Source organism: Aythya marila (genome assembly GCF_965140915.1).
Source record: "Aythya marila genome assembly, chromosome: 2".
NCBI lineage: Eukaryota > Metazoa > Chordata > Aves > Anseriformes > Anatidae > Aythya > Aythya marila.
This window is the reverse complement of record NC_139043.1, coordinates 51,084,962-51,105,791: the sequence shown is the minus strand read 5'-3', so window position 1 is coordinate 51,105,791 and position 20,830 is coordinate 51,084,962. Positions and strand designations below refer to the sequence as shown.

Below are 20,830 nucleotides of genomic sequence, written 5' to 3'. Positions count from 1 at the left end.
TACATGTTTATAGTAACACATACACATTACAAACAACATGATTGGTTATAAAAGATTCATCAACAGGGGGAACAAAACACTAATAAACACATAAGCCAGGTAAATATAACAATTACTGATAAAACCTTTCTGTCACCCATCAGCTATCTGGTACTTGTTGGGAAAAAAAAAAAAAAGGGAACAAGCTTGAGTACTGAGGAATATTTCTTGTACCTTTCCCACTGGACATTTGCACTTGGAATTCAAACACGGCATCTGATTTCTGTGTGGTTTAGCTGAACAGAGCACCCTGAAAGATCTAAAACACAATTTACTGCAAGACTGGCTTTTAGAGATGCTGAGTAACTGCAGAATACTTCTAGTGATCAGTCTCTAATGAGTTTACTTGAGCCAAGCTGAAAGCACAGATAAACCAAACCAAATCTCTTCTTAACTCCACCATGTCACAAAGAGGGGGGGCAGTTGTTTGTTTCTTGGGTTTGGGGAACGTAAGACAAATGCAAAAGTACCAGCAAAACTGGGGAACTCCATTCCAAGTGCTGTGAGAATTCAATCTGCCTGGAAGGCTGAATTCCTTGTTTAAAACTGAGCAGTGCCTCTGCCACCAGACCTGGTCTATTACTCTACAGAATAACAGAGTGATGTGATAGCTTTTTGTATGACTGCCACCTCTATTTAATTATTTATACCTAACCGTTTTAAACACATGCACTCACACACTAACACTGCCAATTCATTTGACAGTGATTTTACTACATTCCATTTAACATGCCTCTTATCCTTCACGATGCATATTTAAGGTGCTGAAGTGAACATATCCCTGAGAGTTTAAGAAACGCTGTACTGGATCACAAGCAAAGTAAGAGTCACACTTTCCTGTGCTACCTAAAGGGGAAAGAGTTCATATTACTCCTTTTTTGTTATTTCCACTGTTGCTAAAAACAATTTGTTGACAGTAAATTGAGGGCTTCTGAACTTGGATGGATGGTGTCCACATAAAAATGACATGGAAACAGAAAAGAAATTATATGGGAATTATTCCTTCAATTATCTCTCATCATGACGCATCATTATAAGTCATTTAACCCTTGTTTTTTTATGCTAGTCACATATATTCAGTGTTGTTCTTAATTTTTTTTTCCACATCAATTTTGCTAGCAGAAAAGAAACACCTTTCTTTTTTACACAGTCATTTTCTTCCATGGTCCAGCAAGTAAGATGTAATAAATCAGAGCCCATGGTACATTGCCAAAACAAGATACTATCTTCATTTTCCATGATTAAACTTTGGAGGATGTAAAGCCTATCTCATCACAGTATCCTGCACTGACATCTGGAAGACCTGCATCTGAGTCACAGCCAGCTGAAGGCAGCCTTACAATGCAGAAACAAGATATCTGTAATTTTGAAGAGAGAGAAAAACTGGAACAGATACAGCCCAACTGAATTGATAGTTATTGTCGTCCGGTTAATGAATTCTTTAATATCTAATAGTCTTGACTTTAAAAATTCAGGTGGCTCCAGAGCATGTAAACACCAGGTATGAACAAGGAAGAAAAATAAATCTTTGTTCCATCCTTTTATCCATTCAAATTCTCTAATAGCATTAACACAAAATGATGTTCAGTCTGCAAATCTGAATTTTACACAAAACTATCACTCTGGTCAAAACAATAGAATAAGCATGGATGATGTTGACACAAGAATAACTAAACATAACATGACTTCAAGATCCCCATACAGTTCTTCACACTAAAATCAAATCCCTTGAAGGACATAAAAGGTTCATTCCAAATTCATCAAACATTTGGAGCTTCTCCCATTTTTAACAGGGTAAAACCAACTTGGCAAATATTGAGCTGGTACTGTAGAAAGGGGAAACACTAACTCCTTCAGTTACCTTCTCAGTTATCTCTATCAACATGCAGGGTGCATTACATGGGGAAGTCACCTCCAACTTCCTAACCTTTCTCAGAAAAAAAAAAATGAAATAAAACAAAAAAATTCTTGTCTTATCTTTTACTGGGTCTCATTAACCATCTGCAGTGGGACACTTTTATGGGCCAGTTGGCAAGTCACAACATCAAAGTTCCAAATATCTGGCCTTAGATACCTGTCTCTAAAAATGTCAGCATCTGGAAGAAATGAACCCCCTGCCAACAACGCTGAATGGGAACAAAGATCACCTTTTGTTCTGGAGGAAAACTGGCTTGGGGGAATAGCAATTTGCCACACTTCACTTCCAGAAAAAGACAGGTGAATATGTAGTTTGGTGTACTGGAAAATGATTGTGGAAAACAAACAAACAAACAAACACCAACAACAATGAAAACCAGAAATCTTACAAGGATAAAAAGGAAAGTCCTTTTCTTAGGTTGAAGTTCTTGAGATGGAAAACAGAAAACATGGCAGGAGGCAAAACCTGGCTTTACATCCTTTCACCAAGTCATGACAAATAGTCTTGGCTACTGCTCACCACAGTTCAGGGTAGGCTACTAATCATCCACTTTGGGAAGCTTCATTCCACTCATCCCACAATCCTTGCATCTGCAAATCTCCCTATTTAAAAAAATGGTAATAGACATTTGAGGATTGCTAGATCATACTTGCGGAAGAGACAATAAGCTTAAGCAAGTAGTCTTTTATTTTAATGCTTTTAACATTTTCCTTAAGTATCAGGAAGAAACGCCCTACATTCTGTTCTGACCACAAAAATACTTTGCTTTTCCTTTACTGCTTTCTTCCTGCATTATACTAGCAGAAAATCTGATCTCATTTTCCAGAAATCTAGGACGATATAACAAATTGACCACAGAGTTCTCTCCAAACTCCAAATGGCAATTAAGTTCATTACTCAAAACGGACAGTCCTCTGTATGCAAAAATCTTATTAATGCTATTAATTTGAGTTACTTCTCATTCACTGTGAAAATCAATACAATAAGTCACCCTGCTAACTTGTCACTTGTTTGATGACATGGTGTTGATGCATCCCCTGCAACATATAGCCCTTGCGCAAAAGCAGGCTTGATGCATGTTCATACATGCTCACAGACAGAGGTGCAAGTGAGTTCTGCACAGACAGACAAAATATTCCCAGCTGGCATTCAGGTCCATGCCAGCTTCATTGGACAACAGATAATGCAGATTGTCCTCAGAATATAGATAGCACAGAAGATACCTCTGCTCTTCTAGGCCTTGAGCTTACCAGCAAACTGAAGAATAAGGCTTTAAGTCTACCATTCACCAGCAGAACTGGAGAATAAGACTTTAAATCCATTGCACAAAGAAAGTGTGCAGTTTAAAAATGACATCATAGCCCATGGTCAAGATACTAAGTATTTGCTGCTGTCTACTAGTGAGGTACTGAGCAATAGTTTAAGAGACTGCTACAAGGTTGTTTTTTTTTTTATATCTTGTAAATTAGCATCTCTTCTCTACTCATTAACCAACTTACCACAGAACACCAAACAGCTGTTTTCAGTACTTGGAAAAGCATAAGGAAGCATATTAATAGAAACTACTGACGGCAACATCAACTTCTTCTCAAGTCATACCACTGCCTGTGGAGTCCAATAGTGGTAGTCTTTTTTGAACAATTGAAAAAATGAATTGAAAAAAAATATTTTTAATGGGGAATGCTATAATAAAACATTCCTCTTCACTGGAGATCAGCCTCATCTTCCAGTAAGGTATCATGCTTGCAAAGAAAAAACGAGCATTAGAGAAACGCAGTAACTTGTTTTTCTCTTTTTAAAAAATTATTTTTCACAAAACCAAGGACAGCTGGCAAACAACATGTTTAAGTTCATTTTGTTGGAGATGCTTCTACTTTGATGTTGAAAAATAGACCTGCTGTTCTGATAGCATTTCGTAACATCCAAATTGTGATATTTGAAATGGGTGTGTCAAGATTTTCTCAAAGATATGCGATACTTTGTGATTTTTTTTCAAAATATTTTGATCTTCCAGACTATTTTTATGAACCCTAAGGACAAATATTCTCTGCAGAGATCACTTTACTATGCAGGGAAGTGGCAAACACCCCAAAAAGAAGGGCAGTATCACAGAAATCATGTCAGGTTTCTCATTTCTCTGAATTTGTGTTGTAGGAGCCCTGTGGAAGATTTTGAAGCAAAGCAAACAGTAATCTGAGAAATACCTCTCCTGAGGGAAGGAAGAGTACATGCATGATTCATTTCAGATTACAGGCCTCTTCGGCAGTAGCACTAAGTTCTTATAGCCCTGGCCTTTTTGCTGCTGATGTATGCTGAATATGGAATTGGTAAAGTTGAATATGCCAAATCGACTGCATTTTGGCCTGTTGTGCTGTTTTCATGGATGAATTCTGCTGTTTCCCTACTTACACCGTCAAATATCCTTCCGTGATTTAGACTATAAACTTGAAACAGATGTTCTTTCTGGATTACCTCTACAAAGCCACCAGCAGAATAATCACTAGCAGGACACACAAATAGAGCTACAGAACAGATTAAATTCTGTGACATCAGAAATTTAAAAAGAAAAAACAGATAAGTAAAAAGTCTGGTAAGTCAAGCCTACATCATAGTGCAGAGTTAGACATTCATACATACAGTTTCAATGGCTGATACATTTAACACGTGAACCAGATCCAAAGGCAGCCTTTAGCTTGCTGTCAACAACTCTTGCACTGAACTGTATTGACTCTGTATGTTGAACAGATGTTTAAGTAGTGATCATTTATGTGCAGTGATGTTCTGCCACTACCTGCAAGTCGGTAATTACTGTTCTCTCAGTGACTAATGCCAAAACATAGTGTGATGAAATTCCTTTGTACCTGAGATAGCCAGCACTAAATTCTACTTATAATAGAAGCAGCAGTAAAATCAAGCAAGCTGGAACTTTTACTCATTCAGGAATTAAAATAAAATAAAATAAAAACAACTCAGAAGACCTTCAGGCTGTTATGAGAGCTGCTTCATTTCTTCAGGCTACGCAGCAGTGAGGCAACACTGTAATTACAGCACCTTTTACCCAAAAAGCGTACTTTAAACAGAACAACTTGACACACCTCTGTGCAGCTACTGCATTGCATGATATAATATGGCAGATGTCTAAAAGGAAAACTACAGCCATCAGGTCGAAGTATGGAGGATATTTTAATCAGAAAAGAAAAAAAAGAAAGATGAGTTAAATGTAGTTATCCAAACAAGAATTTTAACAGCAAAAAGAACTACGACCACCAGCCTTGTGTTTTTTTACAAAAGCTTCTAGAGGAAGTAGTAAGTCACTAGGATCTTACACTTCCCATAGGAAAAATGGCATCTTCTATTTTCTACCTTCCTTGCTTAAGCACCAGATTCATACTAAAGTGGAGGGAACAGATCTGCTTTGGCATCACGTTATTCCAGCACTCCAGCTCTTCTCAGAGGATCCACTCAGAAGACCCAATTTAAGCATACTTCAAGGTAGAAGAGAGATGCTGAAGTGAAAATGAATGGAAACAAGGAAAAGAACAACTCCAGAAGAGTAAAACACAACAAAGCAGAGACATTGGTGCCTGTGAAGCTTCCTCTGAAAGTCCCCACAGCACTGGGTATCACCCATGGTAGAGACATCACAGCATTGCTTCCCTCCTTCCTCTGCCAGTTGCAGGGTTCAGGCATCTAATTTGAGTTTTTGTATTCTATAGTAAACAACTTGACAGTAACACTGCTAAGATATCATCAACACAGATCTGCATTTTTTCCCCAGATTCAGAGGTTTGATTTTTAAAAACTTAGAACGCAGCACAGCAAGTCAAGTACCTTTCTGCCTTGTCTGTGTAATAGACGTGATTTATTCAGAATACAGAGGAGGAAGACAATACTTAGGCATATATGTATACCCAGCCATCCTGCTGGCATGTCTGTCTGTGGCTTCAATGCAAATTATATTCCCCAACTACCAATGGAAGCTGCATGAATATAGGAATGGTACAACGCTTAGAGAAATGCTTCTCAAGTCCCAGCTCAGGAGCATGCTTAACTTTCAGGCCAGATGAAAACCTAGTGCCCATACATATCCACCAGTTTAAAAATAAAGCAGAAGGCTTCAAGTGCAATCCTGCACTAGAATGGGAACTGGCAAATCTAAAATAGTTTGCCCCATTTTTGTTGTTGCAATGTCTGTGCAATTCTATTTTCAGTTCCTTTTCTATAGAAAAATATGTCACACCATAGAAGTACACACCAACAAACCGAGCAGTTTTATTCACAATGATATCCCAGTGAGTGAATGCTATGAAAGAAACAAACATCCGCAAGGGAAAAAAAGCGCCAACTTCATGAGTTATTCTACGTGAAAAGAAAGTTATTGTCCTGTCCCCCCAAAATCCCGAAGGAACTGTCAGCACTGTGATAAATTTAAACCCATTGTCCTTGGAATAAAGTGCCTTGATCAAAGACTAAGACTTTCAGACATATCAGTGGTATTACGTTAGAATTTATTAGGCCCTTACACATCTAAATCTGGAACATCGTGTATTAAACTTTAAATCATTCTCTTAGTAACTTAAGACAAAGGCACTGTAAAAAAAGTAGCATATTAGGCTATGATTTAAAACTGTATGAAAGGACTTTGCTAAAGGAAGGTGTAGAATTTTTCTTTCCAAACACTGATGTCAGTATCAGAGCCAGCCCATCAGAATTTCTTTATTGTTAATGGGGAATTCCAGGCTGCAATTAATCTACTCCTAAAACATAAGTCTGAACCAGGTCCTTCTACTGCCAATAAAAGGAATGGAGATGAATAAACTTAGCCACAGAAATGTACACTGCAGACTTAGGAAGATGAAGAGCAGCAATACTCCATGCATTAACAGAAAGAGGAAAGAGTCTCCGGACCATGATACAGGACTTCCATTTCATTGTAAGAGGTGGGATTGCCAAAAATGACCTACAATTCCTGGTGCTCACTCCACTTTTTGGTTTACCATTTAAAGCCAATTTAAAATAGCATAACATATCAGGAGCAGGTGTTCTGCAATAAACCAAGCCCACTTCAAGTGCTTGAAATAGAGTTAGGAAAAAAAAAATATCAGAAAATAATGTGCCCGTGTATTTACTGCCCAGTACGTGTGGAAGAGACACAGGTAACAATGCTCCTCTGTCCCAGGTGTTGTCAAACACCACCAGCTTCCTGCTTCTGCAGGCAGATGTTGCAAACCTCAACTCTTCCCTAAGTAGCTGTGCATCTCTGAAACGCCCAGTAACAACACCTGCAGAAGAAGGGAATGAAAACTGGTGAGCACTGAAGAAAACGTTTCAAGCTGAGCTTAAAAACAATCCCTTCAGGGCACACCAACACAGACAGGTGAAGATCTATGTTCTTCTGCTCACAGTCCAGCCTAGCAAGACATGGGGCACAGACCTCAGGGTGCCACCAAACCCTCTCTGACACTGCAGAGCCACAGCATTTACTGAAAGGTACTGAAAATATTCCCAGCTACCTTCCAGCATGGATATCCTGCTGGCAAAAGAGGATACACAAAGATTTTGGGAAGCCATCAGTAAAGGCAACTGACAGGTTTTTCCACGAGAGAGGAAAAAGGAACATGATACCAGGGGAGGGGTGTATATGCTGAGCCACCTTTTTTGTAGTAACCTCTAGTCATAACCATTCATTTGATTGGGAAATCACATTTTCAATTTCTATTTAGGCAATTATCTTTGCAAACATAACAACTAGTAACTCTTTCTTTGTTTCTATTTTCTAGAGTTGCATGCAGAGTCTCCCATTCTCACCCCATACTTTGCTTCTACTGGCAAATACATTTTTCCAGATAACCTTTTTCTTCACTTTTTTATCCTTTTTCCAGAAGACCACGTTTTCTTTATTATTATTATTATTATTAAAAGGGACAATCATATTTCTCCTATTCCTTTGCTATACTGGTGACTGTGTAGAATCAGCAAGCCTCAGTAAACTGCCAACAGCTGATATTTGTTTTTACAACCATGAGGTTTCAGTCATAAAATACTACTCTTCCTTATTATTCTACAGTTTAAAAGGTAAAATTATTGCTCTGTGGTATTTAACGTAAAATGTGTTTATCTAACCTTCATTTATGCGGGCTGCAGACTTATTTTTAATCCCTTCAGAACCGTGGCAGGAAGAGAAGCCACCAATAAAACATGTACAGCTACAATATCCTGTTGTGACTGTTCTTCCTTTCCCTTTTTTTTTTTCTTCTCTTCTCAGAATTTGCAGCATACTCCAGCATTACACTCATTTATTTTGGATCTTGAACCATGCAAGAGGATAAGAATGTAGCCAGCTGTTGAGTTATGCCTGTGTTACAAGCACCTTACATCTACAGCAAATATCTCTGGAAGCTGGAGTTTGGAACTTGTCTAATTTTAGGTGCCTAACTTCAGACATTGACTGAAAAAGAATAACTTAAAAGTGACAACCACTGAGGACTTCCTGCAAGTCGAACATCTCAGTGTCACTAAACTAAACTATCTGGAAATCATTAGTACTTTGCCAAAAAGTTGTGCCCTGAATGAATTCCAGGGGCTTCTCCCTCTCTCCCACACAAAAAGCGAAGCAAAAAAAAAAAAAAGTTTCCTAGTTTTCAAACTTAGCAACCAAAACAAAACAAAACAAAAACTACAGGAAAACACACAGCGTAAGTGTCAATTGCTCAATAAGAAATGTAAACAATTAAAAAAAAAAAAAAAAAAGAAAGAAAGAAACTTTGATTTTGCTACAAATTAGGCTTCACTTACAATATACTACATTTAAGGGAAAAAAATATTTTTTTTTTACCTTCCCTCAAACATGCCGCCTTTTTTGTATACCCCCCCAGAGGTCCATACTGTATATCATTCAGCAGATCTTTTGGGTTCTAACACCGACATTTTCCAAAGATAATTGCTACATCAGGAAGGGGAAAAGAAAACACACCCACTTTTGCATTAGTTAGTCACAGTATTAACGCTTTTCCCCAGAAGTACTTTTGCCATGCTTATGAGTCAGCAATAGCAGAAATCTAACTTGGTTTCCTCTGCAAAGGAGAGCAACCACTAGGCAACATGAGTATGTCTCTTTTTTTTTTTTTTTTTCCCCTTTAGCAGTTTGGAGGAAAGAAAAGAATGCCCTTATATCTTCATATTATTAAAGTGAGCTATGCAGTGACAAGCGACTCAATGTCAAAAAAAAAGATGAAAAAAAAAAAAAAAAAAAAGCACAGCAACAAATGTCCAGAAACTCCAAACCAGCTCTTCTCAATCTACATTACAAACATGAAAACAGGTGGGGGAAAGAAATTCAACAATCATTTAAGTTGCATAAATAATTATAACTTCTTCAAACAAGCTCTTTATGCATAAAGCCTAAAAAAAAAAAAAAAAAAGCTTTGAAAAAACTAGTACAGTGCATGACCTGCACGGCTAGCTTGGAAAATTTATTTTAACCTCTCTTTCTACTACAGCATTTTTTCCTAGTAACATCTAGCTACTTCAGAAGCACTTTGAGAAAGTATTTCAGGTTTCAATTATTTATTTATTTAAGCAAACCTAAGCTATCTTAAAATACAGATGAAGTTTCTCCCACTGCTGTATCAGTCTCCCTGATGCTGGAAGGCACCCAAACAACAGGTAGTATGTACTTTGTACCAGACGAGGTAAAGGGGTCTCAGAAGGGGATGAAAGAGACAGGGATCCCCACTGACTGCTTGATGCCTCTCGAGGACACAGTTAGTTCCACCTGCCAGCAAATAAACGTGGCCATTGGCCAGCCAGCATGCAGAAATAGCCGAGGAGATGGCAAATAGCTGATCCCAGATGTGGGTAGTGGAGTCACACCTGCCACTTAGGGTCTTCCAAACCTGCCTGGTACATTGTCCTCATTAGCAGTTGTGCTGAAAGACTGAAGTGTCAAAGAAAAAGAAAAAAGAGGAGGCAGAAATTGAATCAATTTCCTCCCAATAATTACTTGAGCCCTGAAATTCATCTAATTTAAAGCCTGACTCAACTCTATCCAAGCCAGAAAAACAGGAAGTCCAACTGAGATAGCTAGGCAATTCAGGTAATGGCACACGTAAAATGTATGGTTGATTAACTGTTAGATGACAGACTAATGATCAGCATGTCAGAACCCCATCAAAGGATGAAGGAAGACTACACCAGACACCTGCTGCACCACATCAGAGAGAATGAATGTGCGGATCACAAAACTCCCAAATACAGTGGAAGAGATCTGCAGCATGAACTGAGCTGACAGGAGATGTTCACCATGCGGATAAAATAACCTATTAAAATCAGAAGAGACATATAAAAGGATACACAAGAGGAGAAAACATTGCAAAGCATTTAAGTGGACAGTGACTTTCTATATAAAATGACAGGATAGCTGTAGGCTGGGCTCCCCAAATGCAGGGCGATGGACAGGTGAGCCTTCTTGAGTGTCAACTACCTTTCCTACAGAGATCTTCTTCTCCCTGTTTTAACAGTGTGAAGAAACTCAAGCGATAAACACAGTGTCAAGTCGAGCCCTGGGAGGGGAACATGACTCTGGCAGAGCCACTCGCCTGTAATGAGAGCAGCCGTGCTCCGGGCTGCCAGCAGTGGCTCGGGATCCCAAAAGCATCAGCAATACCAGAGGAAGAGCTGCCAGAAGCCGCTTACTGCAGAGGGGACAAACCCTGAAAGGAGCCAGCAAAATAATATGTACTTCCAAAAGCTTTCCCTTTTAAGCTGTTAAGTATTTCACTCTGGATACTCGTGTTTTTTCTATAAACATCCAAGTCCTCACTGGCTTTGGGCAAGTCCTTGGCCTTAGCAGCATCCTGTTGAAATGAGTTTCACAGCCCAGTTCTGGACTGTATGCAAAATCATTTGCATCACTGTTGAATCTGCAGCCTTCAGTGTTATCACATCTTTCTCTTCATGTGAACAAGCACTAGGAGATTGAAGAGAAGAAGCCCTATACTTCCTTTATACTGCTCACATATTCTTTCACCATGATCACCCTTAGAAGTTAGTTTTCTAAAGCAGACAGCCCACTTCGCTTTTGCATATTTAAGAAAATAAGTCTAACTTGTAATTTTTTGTCTTTTACCTTGTTCATGTTTTCGTTCTGGTTTCATGGCAAAAAATACCCATAGTTATCCTTCAGCCGACTGGTGCAACTGCAACCAGACAAAAACACGATTATGTCACCATTCGCCTTCTACTCTGGACCTTTCTTTGTTCTGATTTTATTTGCTGTTTAGCACGAGCAGACCCTCTCTAAAACTTTCTTTTTCCCAATTGCTGAGCCCATTTTTTTCTCTGCAATTGCAGGTTTGCAATCAGGAAGTAGTACCCTAGCAGAGAAGCAGCAGTACAGGTAACACTACAATAAAGTTACATACTCTGAATGAAATACTAGTAAGATCACTCTCTTAGGACTCTATCATATCCCACAACGTACCACAGTTTTATGCCTACGCTTTCAACTTAGTGGTATAAAACAGACCAAAAAAAAAAAAACCACCACACACACACACACAAAAAAAAAAAAAAAAAAAAAAAAAAAAAAAAAAAAAAACACCACCAGAATGGAGTGTTATTGTTGCTGTGGCAACCAGAGACCACAAATTCTTGCCTCAAGAGAATATGCGTGAACACAAACACAGACACAAAGGTACAAACAGCTGTGGGTGCTAGCGGTGCCTATAACTCACTGTGGATGTAAAACACCATGCCATCAAAAACGATGCAATTCAAAGAACAACTCCTTTAACTTCCCAGTCACAGTATTCAAACCATTTGTCTGCTCTGTTTTTTCCTTGTCTTCGACACAGCATACTTTGTAAAACTTTCCCAGAAATGCTACAGCAGAAGAGGTATAAATGCAAAGTAACTTAAACTAAGAAACACCAGTATTTGTGAGTGAGCAAAGTAATTCTAAAAATGTCTCTCCTGCAACCAGATAAATCATTGATCAGCTGGAATTTGTTGGTGCAAATGCTGCAAAGCTAAAGAGCCAGTGATTGAAACTACCTTCTCCCTGAACTCATGAGATAAACAAAGTCAACACCATACCATTCTTTAACACTGCCATACTCTGATAACAGGAAGAAAAAAACCTACTTTCACTAGTTTATAATGCCACTTAAGCTGGGTGTAAGAGTTAATAATTAAATCTCTTCTACTCAACAGTACTTGGGAAAAAAAAAAAGTTCAAAATAAAATTGGTATGTATGAGCATGAAAACAAGCACTGAAGTTATCTGAGAAATGTTGGGAGTGGGGGGTCCTCAAATGCCTTGTTTTTTTGCCCTGTCATCCTGCCTTCCCCATTCCTGCCCTATCTGCACAACAGTGCTGAAAGCCACTTGAACAAGAAACCACACAGATGAAGAAATTGCTCAAGTTGACCTAGAGCTGTTGTCACAAGATCAGGGCCTGTAGAAGGAGCAAGCAATCACCCTGTGCATGAAAGCCAGAAGCTGAAGATGCTTTCTTGGCTTGAGATAGGTATTTATTTATTTATTCATTGTTCTGCATGTTATCCAAAAGACTGATCTAAAGGATCAGTCCTTTGGACTTGTTTCCTTTCCCCTTTTTTTCCTCCCAGAGGTCTCCAGCCTGACTCACTTGCTGAACTGGAAGGCTGCAGAATTTAATCTGATACTGAACCACAAATTTTGAAGTTGCGAGTCCACAGGATCGCCAGATTTTTGTCTAGGATTTATTAGGCAGATACATGCACTCAGGTGTATCTGCCCTTTGTACATGTCATCTAAATAAGTAGCTCAAATGCTTCCAGAAGGCACCCCACTCACTTTAGCGTAACTTACAGCACACAGGACACACACAGCAGTTGTAGGCAAAATCCCTGTCATCCAGCAACCCCATCACACAGAAACACCCAGTAAGTGTTTAGAGTCCTCAAATACCATTTGCAAAAAAACATCCAGAAAGAGGCAGGTTATGTACTAGAAACCATGGAGGAATAATCATTCTAATATTTAGTATTTGTTTTCTCTACGACCAGACAGTACTGCTATCAGCGGATCGACTAACTTTCCTTCTAGTTGTTGGGAGCATTATTCCTGCTATTTAGAAAATACAGACGGCAGAATGCTTCAAGCTGGTAAAGCTGTCTAGTTAATGGTTAATGTTTCAAGTTTGGCTTTAAAAATTATTTTTCTTTTGGATATTTTATTAATAGAGGAATGATGGAGAGCAAACTATTTGGGAATTTTGAAATGTTTAAAAATAAATTTATCTGGTTCAGAAATCCACTTAGAAGTTTTGTGTACTCACATTGTTAAGATTACTGTTTTTTTACCTGAAAATTTCTTATCATGGGGGAAGTCTGAAACACTAAATATTGTTTCCACCCAACTCCGCTAAGGATGCAACATACTGTAAGCAGACAAAGGAAATTTAAAAAAAAAAAAAAAATCACATCTGAAACTATGGTTTGTGTTTTTCTTTTTTCTTCGTACTCACCTATAGTTCTGCAAAGCTGTTTAAAATGCTTTAAGCCAGGAAGAAAAATAAAAATAAAATAAAATAAAATAAAATAAAATAAAATAAAATAAAATAAAATAAAATAAAATAAAAATAAAAATAAAAATAAAATATTGTGAAAATTAACTTTCAAACCAAGGCCATAAGGAGGGAGAATTATCAAATCCCATCTTGCTCTGGGGAGTGACAAGCCAAAGGATTTTCCCTCAGCCCTTTCTCTCCAAGTGCAGTTCTCCCTGCCTGCAGAGCTGCAACAGGGTGACCAAGCTGAACCCGATACAGAGCGGGCTGGATTCCACCTTATCAAAGTAACCAAACGAGCCTGACCAGTGCTGTGCTCTGAAGAAACCACCAAATTCATGTCAGGGGAATTGGCTGTGCCTACGTTAGCAAGTAGTGTGGCCCAGAAAGAGCAGATCTGGAGAGAGAAGCAGGTAATGCCAAGGACCCCATGCTCAGATTACTCAGTGTGCCAAGTGGGGACAGTCAGGAGATTCATTCCCAAATTGTTATATTAGCTGCACATTAACAGAAATGCTCCCGCTATTAGTGGAGGATGGCAGAAATCTGTGCATCAGACTGTAAGTCTAAAAGCAAGCCTGACTTTCTGGAAGCCCTCTGCCCTCTCACTAGACTACCTGAGGATCCAGAAGACCAAGTTTCATACCCTCAAGGACACCTGCAACTACTAAGTGACATATGGGATTTTTTTACTCTGAGAGAAACAAAGCCTGCTGACCTCAGACCCTTTACTTGGTTTTAGACAAATACAGGAGGTCAAATTCACCTCTGCACTGATGCCAAGCCCAGTGCTGCAGCTTCCCCTGCCCAGGGAGTACCAGCACCATTTTCAGCTTGGCAAGCCCCAAGAGCTGTCTGTTCTCACCTGTAACAGCAGCCAAGGAGCAGCCAGGGCATTAAATACCATGCCAGGCCAGCCAACACGCATAAATCCTAAGCATCAGGGGCTCCCCTGAAAGCACAGAGCCAGCTCTGTGCTCGGTGCCTAGACCCCAGTGCTGGTGCCCAAGCTTCATCACTACTTTAAACTGTCACAGAATAGCTGCAGAGCACTGGTAAATCACTCCTGATGTGATTAATTCATGGGGAAGGTTACAGGAAACTTTATGCAGCACTCTAATGCTTATTTTTCCAGGTCTCGCTTAACACAAATGAGAAGGAAAGTGCTTAAAAGGGGGAAAATTGCAAGCGGCTGATTCCCATTGCACTCTTGTCCCCTGCCAAATGAAAAACTTACTAGGACAGACTTTGTTTTCAAGGAACGAAGGGATATGGAAATATTTACATGCATAGTATCAAGACATCAGCCATGAGGTCAAAGACTCTGATGCCAAACTGAGGGAGAACATGTTGAAAAAGGCAATGCATGTTTCCAAGGCAGAGGAAAATGTGTATCGTTGCAATTGTTAATAATAACTGACCTGAACAAAAAGAAACACTTTGGAGACAGCCTTAATCCTTGGGAAGAGCTATGCCTCCACCTCAGGGCTGTCTCGGTAACATACAGCATCCCAGACCCTGCACAAGCAGAAGAGTGGCTTTGCTCTACACGCACAGAAAAGACGTGCAGAACCACGAGCACTACGAACTGTGCTCTGCTGGGGACCCAAAGCAGGGTCAGCCACACAGTGCCTCCATTCTTTAACAGATTGCTGTGTCCTTCAGGCCGTTATTGTAAAAAGCTAATGATTTCCTTTACAGACTACAGTTTTTCAGAATCTGGGTACCGAAAAGACAAAAAAAATCAAAATTAAAGCTGCTTTTAGCAACGTAAGTAACATCTCTTTGTAAATATGTATTAATACATTGATTTCATATTCCATTTTTCATTACTGTTTCTCAAATAACTGCAGGTTGCACAGCTTTCTTTTTTCCAGCTGAGGGCATGTCAGGCAGGGAGGCAGTAAATCTGACAGAGCTGCCGCAATTCAAAGCGAAAACACTGAATTTTCAATTGCAGGGTGACTGGCATTAGGGAATTAGAATAAAGCCAAGTTCATACCAAACCTGACCAGTTGCTGCTTCATCTTCAAGCAGCATTTTTCAGGTAAAAATCAGACATTAACTTCACTTTTCTTTTCAGTCAACTTCTATCTTCAGTTATCTTGCCTCAATCTGTAAAAAATTGCTTTTTTTTTTTTTTTTTTCCCCCATCAGCACTACGTCTTCTAATGCTTATGTTAAAGACAGGTAAAAAAACCATCAGGCTCCCTGCTTAAGTCTGTCAAGTTCCTAGACAACTAAATTTTTATTTGTCTTTTTTGACCCCAAAAAACAAATTAGAAAATTTATGCAAATCAGTTGAGGACTAATGAGTCTTCTGACAAGCTAAAACCAGGAAATGGGGAAGCAACACTGGAGTGAGAGCAAAACAGTAAGTTGAAAAACCGTTGCATTTAACAACCCCCCAATTTTGAGATCAGAATTTGTGTTGATGTTTGATAAAGAAAAAAAAAGTGCATATTTATCAACAACGACAATACCACCACAGTTCATGAGCATGCTTTGAACTGTTCTTACTGAAGTAAGGGCATGAACACTTCTCTAATACTTCAGCTACTGCAGGGCCCAGATGCACGCCCTTCAGTCCCTCACAGAGTTAGCGTTTGATTCAAACTGTTGCCAAAACATGAATATGCAGGTCAGCTGTAGCGAAAGGATTAAAAGATAAGGTGCACAACTAGCAGCCAAAGCATCCCGTATTAGGTGTAAATGTATATTTTTCCCCTCGGGGGCAATGCAGCAGGCCCCATCAATGAAAACCCTCCAGTCAAAAACCCTCTGATATAAACACGAGAAGATTCTCATACACTGCTTTTTTGCGGGATGCTCCTTGAACACGACACATTTCCTTGAAAGTCAACAAACGTGGTACTGTCAGAGGCAGGTCAGGGTCAGGCCTGCTAAATGACATGGTTTGTTGTGGGGCAGCTGAGGTATGGCACCTGGGCAGCTGCTTCCAAGGCAACCCAGGGCACCAAGGAAGCTGTACTGCAAAATGACCCTGTCAAGTGAAACTTTTTTCAGTCATGTGTTTTAACCCCTTGAACCTGACCATCTGACTTCTAGAGATGCCCAGAGCTGAAGAAGGCATGGTAAAAACGCCGTATGGATAAATGATGCCATTAAACATACTTTTATATACCTCTAGATTGTGCACTTATTTCTTTGCTGTATTTATATACAAATGCATTTTGCTTTCAGAAATTACACTATTAAAAGTTTAATCCTAAAGTTATCACATCTCACTGATTTATGCTAGAGGAAGATGTCCTAAAAGTCAGTGATTTAGGGTGCAAATGACCAAAAATAAAGAAGAAAAATTATATTTTGCCAAATGTCACTGTATAAACCTACTGGAGGGGATAGTGCTCCAGAATTAGTGATTTGTAGCATGAGTGACAAAAAAACAAAAAACAAACAAACAATCAAAACAACCCCCTCTTTTTCCAAATGCTGTTGGAGGTGTGTCATTGACCTAGCAAGATATTTTTAGAACACAAGTCAGCTAAACTTCAAAGTCTGCTTTCCTGGGATATGAGGATGAATTGAACACAACGAGTCTTTTCATCCTCTTTCAAGCTCATTAATCTTGTTACCGAATATAGCTCCTCCTTAAAAAAAATGATATTTCAAGGTTAAATTCAAAGATAAATCATCCATTAAAGAGCCATGTAAATACAGTCTGAGACTTTGGGGCTATTTTAGCATCTAAAGCAGAAAACATTGCTATGTTCTCATGTGATACACTGTCTAGTAAATAAAAAATGAACAGCCTGCCAGGTACATCGTGCAGCTAGGAATTACACCCTCTGGCTTTTAAACCTATGTCACAGTTTGCAAAATGAAGAAAAAAAAAAAAAAAAAAAAAAAAAAACAATGTGAAAAATGACATTCTCAGGTTCATCCCTGCTTCCTATGGTTAGTGACACACTGGCTGCTTACTAGATGACAAAACATTTTCCGCCTACCACGGCTGTAGCTTTTCTGACCTCGGCAATGAAAGGCTAACAATCACTACTTTCATTTGCCCGACCTTCAGCTCAACACTTTTTCTGATTTTTCTCATCGGCTGGAACCTCTCTCAGAGCACAGACCTCACAGAAAGAGGTCTGTGCAAAAGAAGTGACAAGCCCTCTGTGTTGAGGCGGCCACATCCAGCTTTCCTGCAGCTCTGTGCTCGCTTCACCTGCACACCTGGCACTGTGCTCTCCTGTTTTTGGAGGAGCAGGGACAAGAAAACCCAGCAGGCATGCACCCGCTGCCTGTCATCAGCAACTGGCTCAAACTGTCCTGGAGTCCTGGGACAGGCAGGGCACACAACCAGCTGCAGCGGCGCATCCTCTGGCCAGGAGAAGCATGGGGAGGATTTTCCCACTGCCAGCATCATCTTCATACCAGGGTGCTGAAAGCTTCGAAGGAAAAGCTGCAGGCCACCCAGTGGCATGGCTCAGTGACCCAGCCAGCCCAATCTTGGTGTGCTCCACACTGCTGCAAACAAGCTGGAGCGGCAAACGCACACTGCTCTGGGCCCCTTCCCTCCTTCCCTACTCATCAGTCACAGTGCACAGCACCTCGAACGGGAGGCAATCACCTTTCGTGTTCCTTCTCCTGAACTGTGGTATTAGCTGATTGATAATCATAAGCCTTTGTTGCTTCCAAGTTGTTGCATTGAGCAACAGATCTCTCTTTCATAGCAAAAACTTTCTATTAAAAAAAAAAAAAAGGGGGGGGGGATTAGCGTGTTTGGGGCTTTAATCTATGAAATGCTGTATTTCTTGCCCAACTTTAAAAACAAACAGCAGCAAAAAATGATACGTAGCACCGGCTGCTCTGAACAGAAGAGAAAGCAGGTAACTGCCCATCTTCTGCTGACTTCTAGCAAGCTGTCCCAGGTGCCCAGCTTTCTCGGAGCACAGTTCAAGCTCCACAAACTTCCAGAGCGCACTTCCTCGTTGCTGGAAGAGTGCAGGAAAAAAGGCAGCAGGTGCATGCAGGCTTGAAACAACAAAAGGAGGTGTGTGTGTGTGTGCAGGGTGGGGAGAATCAGCATTTTCTGCTGGAGGTCAGCGTAACCGGGAGGCTGTAAGCAACCCGGCAACGCCGCTGGCCGGAGCGCATTACTCCGGGAAGGGCTTTGTGCAGCTCGCTCTGCTGCGAGGCTGCTTTCCACGCTTCTCCGGACGGGCGCTTTGCATTTCGCTTGCAGGGTGCTGGAGGAGCCGTGCCCGTGCTCTCTCCCCCGTGCACAACCCGGCACGGCACGGCACGGCCCGGAACCGTGCAGGCTGAGCAACCGGAGGCGTTACAAATCCCCCGCTGCTGCGACCTGCAGCATCCTCAGCACCAGGGGCTTCTGCCAGGGCGCTGCCGGAAAAAAACAACAGCTTCCCACCCAGGCAGCCGGCAAACCCAGCCACCAGCGCCTCCAGCTCGCCCCGGGGGGGGGCTGCACAGCCCTGCATATAGCCCAGCCAAGCCCAGCTCGGCTCACCCCGGCTCCCCACCCGGTCCCCCCGGGGGGGCTGCAGCTCACCTGGTCCAGCGGGATGCCCAGCAGCGCGCTCAGCGGGTGCAGCAGCGTGGAGCCGGTGGTGCGGTGCGGGGCTGCGGGCACCTCGGCCATGCTGCATCCCCGCCGGGGCACCTCCGCTCCGCACCCGGCACCCAGCACCCAGCACCCAGGACCCGGCACCCAGCACCCAACGCCCAGCGCCCGGCACCCAGCGCTGCCGCCGGGCCGCGGGGGGGCGCACGGCAGGGCGGGGACAGCGGGCCGGGGAGGGGCTCCCGGCCGTGCTCGTGCCCGTGTCCGTGCTCGTGCCCGTGTCCTGGGCTGAGATCCTCTGCATCTCGGCTTTGCCAGCCGAGCATCCTCAGCCGGGCGTCCCTTGCCCCATGCTGGTGCCGCCGGAGGTTGTAAGGGAGGATTGCCGAGCGCTCAGCGCTTTTGGAAACCCAGATGCAGTGACTTTTTTTTTCCCGATAGGGGAAAAAATGAGGAAGGAGTGAGGGTTTTATCTGGTGCGATTAGCTTACGAGTGAGATACGGTTATAAAGGTGCCCTTTTTTTCTGCCCCGCTTGCCTATCTGCAGGAGTGTTGGTGCACCTTCCCTGGACAATGCAGTATTGTGTCGCAGGGAGAAGTTGGGCAGCGCTGCAAAGCTTGCTGTTCAGCTGTGCTGCTGACGTGTTTAGGGCCTTAAGTGTCCCAAGAGTCCTCTGCAGGCTCAGCACCAGGCTCTTTCAGAGGCCATCGTTTTCTCCAAGTTATTGTCCAAGCAAGCCCTACTGAAAGTGCCCTGCTTATACTGTGCAAGTGAGTGCTGGGCTGGAAAATCCAGGCAAAAACTATTCTGTAGAGAAGTTTTACAGCAGTGACATTCCCTGTTGCTTAATACATACATACATACGTACATACACACATGCCTGCACACATATGCTCAAAGCAGGACAAGAGAGCCATTTGGAAGGACTGGGTAGCCATGTGTAAGGCTGCCTAACATTTTCCAGTAGAAGTCCCTCTTTCCAGTGTAAAATTTCCCAGCCTGAAAATGTCTGGATGGAACTTTCCGTGGGCCATGTCTGCCACAAAGGGATTGCTTGTTGAACTTTGGCTAAAATCGTTAACCTGATTTTGAGAACAGAATACAAGTGATGTATTACACACACTACTCTGGGGCAATGACTTCAAGTTTAGGTATGGTAGTTGTCCTGGGAGCAAGGAAGTGCCTTTCTCTGGCCTTGTGAGACTATTCAGCAGTGACCAGCCGAGGGAGTCCTGGGGAAAAATACACACATCATGTATATGGATAACTGGGAACTCAGTGTATAGCTTCTCTGAAGGCCATAAGCATTCTTCATCAGTTCCTCTGTGTGAGCAGGCTCCCTGTCTGCCTGCCCCTGAAGGAGCAGAGCAGGACACTACAGGACTCCAAGTGCAGGAACTGAGGAGTGTGTGCCTGCCTCTCATGGGCAGTACTCAGCCACCTCATGGGGTGTGGAACAGAGACAGAAGCAGCTGGAAGGAGAAACGGGTAGGTAGAGAAAGCCAGAAGTGAAAGCACCAGAATTAGAGAGGTGGCAGTTCTGGCAAAGTCCAAGAGAGAGCACGCTCCTGTCTCAGCAAAGACATGTTTATGATACACTGTGCTTAGACTAGAAAGCTCTCCTACACCCAAAGAAGCTTGAATGGATCCAGCTGAAGTATCTTTGCACCACTGCCATATATTTGTTATAAACCTATTTGCACGTGGGAATTGTGTGTCGCTGTCTGTCACCCCCTCTCTGCTGGCAGGACCACCAGATGTGGAATAGCTG

General features: G+C 41.7%; 1 protein-coding gene across 1 annotated transcript in view; it reads right to left on the bottom strand.

Moving 5' to 3' along the window:
* Positions 1-19,224, bottom strand: part of MBOAT1 (membrane bound glycerophospholipid O-acyltransferase 1) — a 56,685-nt gene extending 37,461 nt beyond the window's left edge. Inside the window, exon 1 of the mRNA XM_082752453.1 lies at positions 19,046-19,224. Coding sequence (XP_082608579.1) covers positions 19,046-19,135 — 90 coding nt within the window. The 5' untranslated portion in view covers positions 19,136-19,224. The remainder of the gene's footprint in view (positions 1-19,045) is intronic.
* Positions 19,225-20,830: the final 1,606 nt, after the last annotated feature.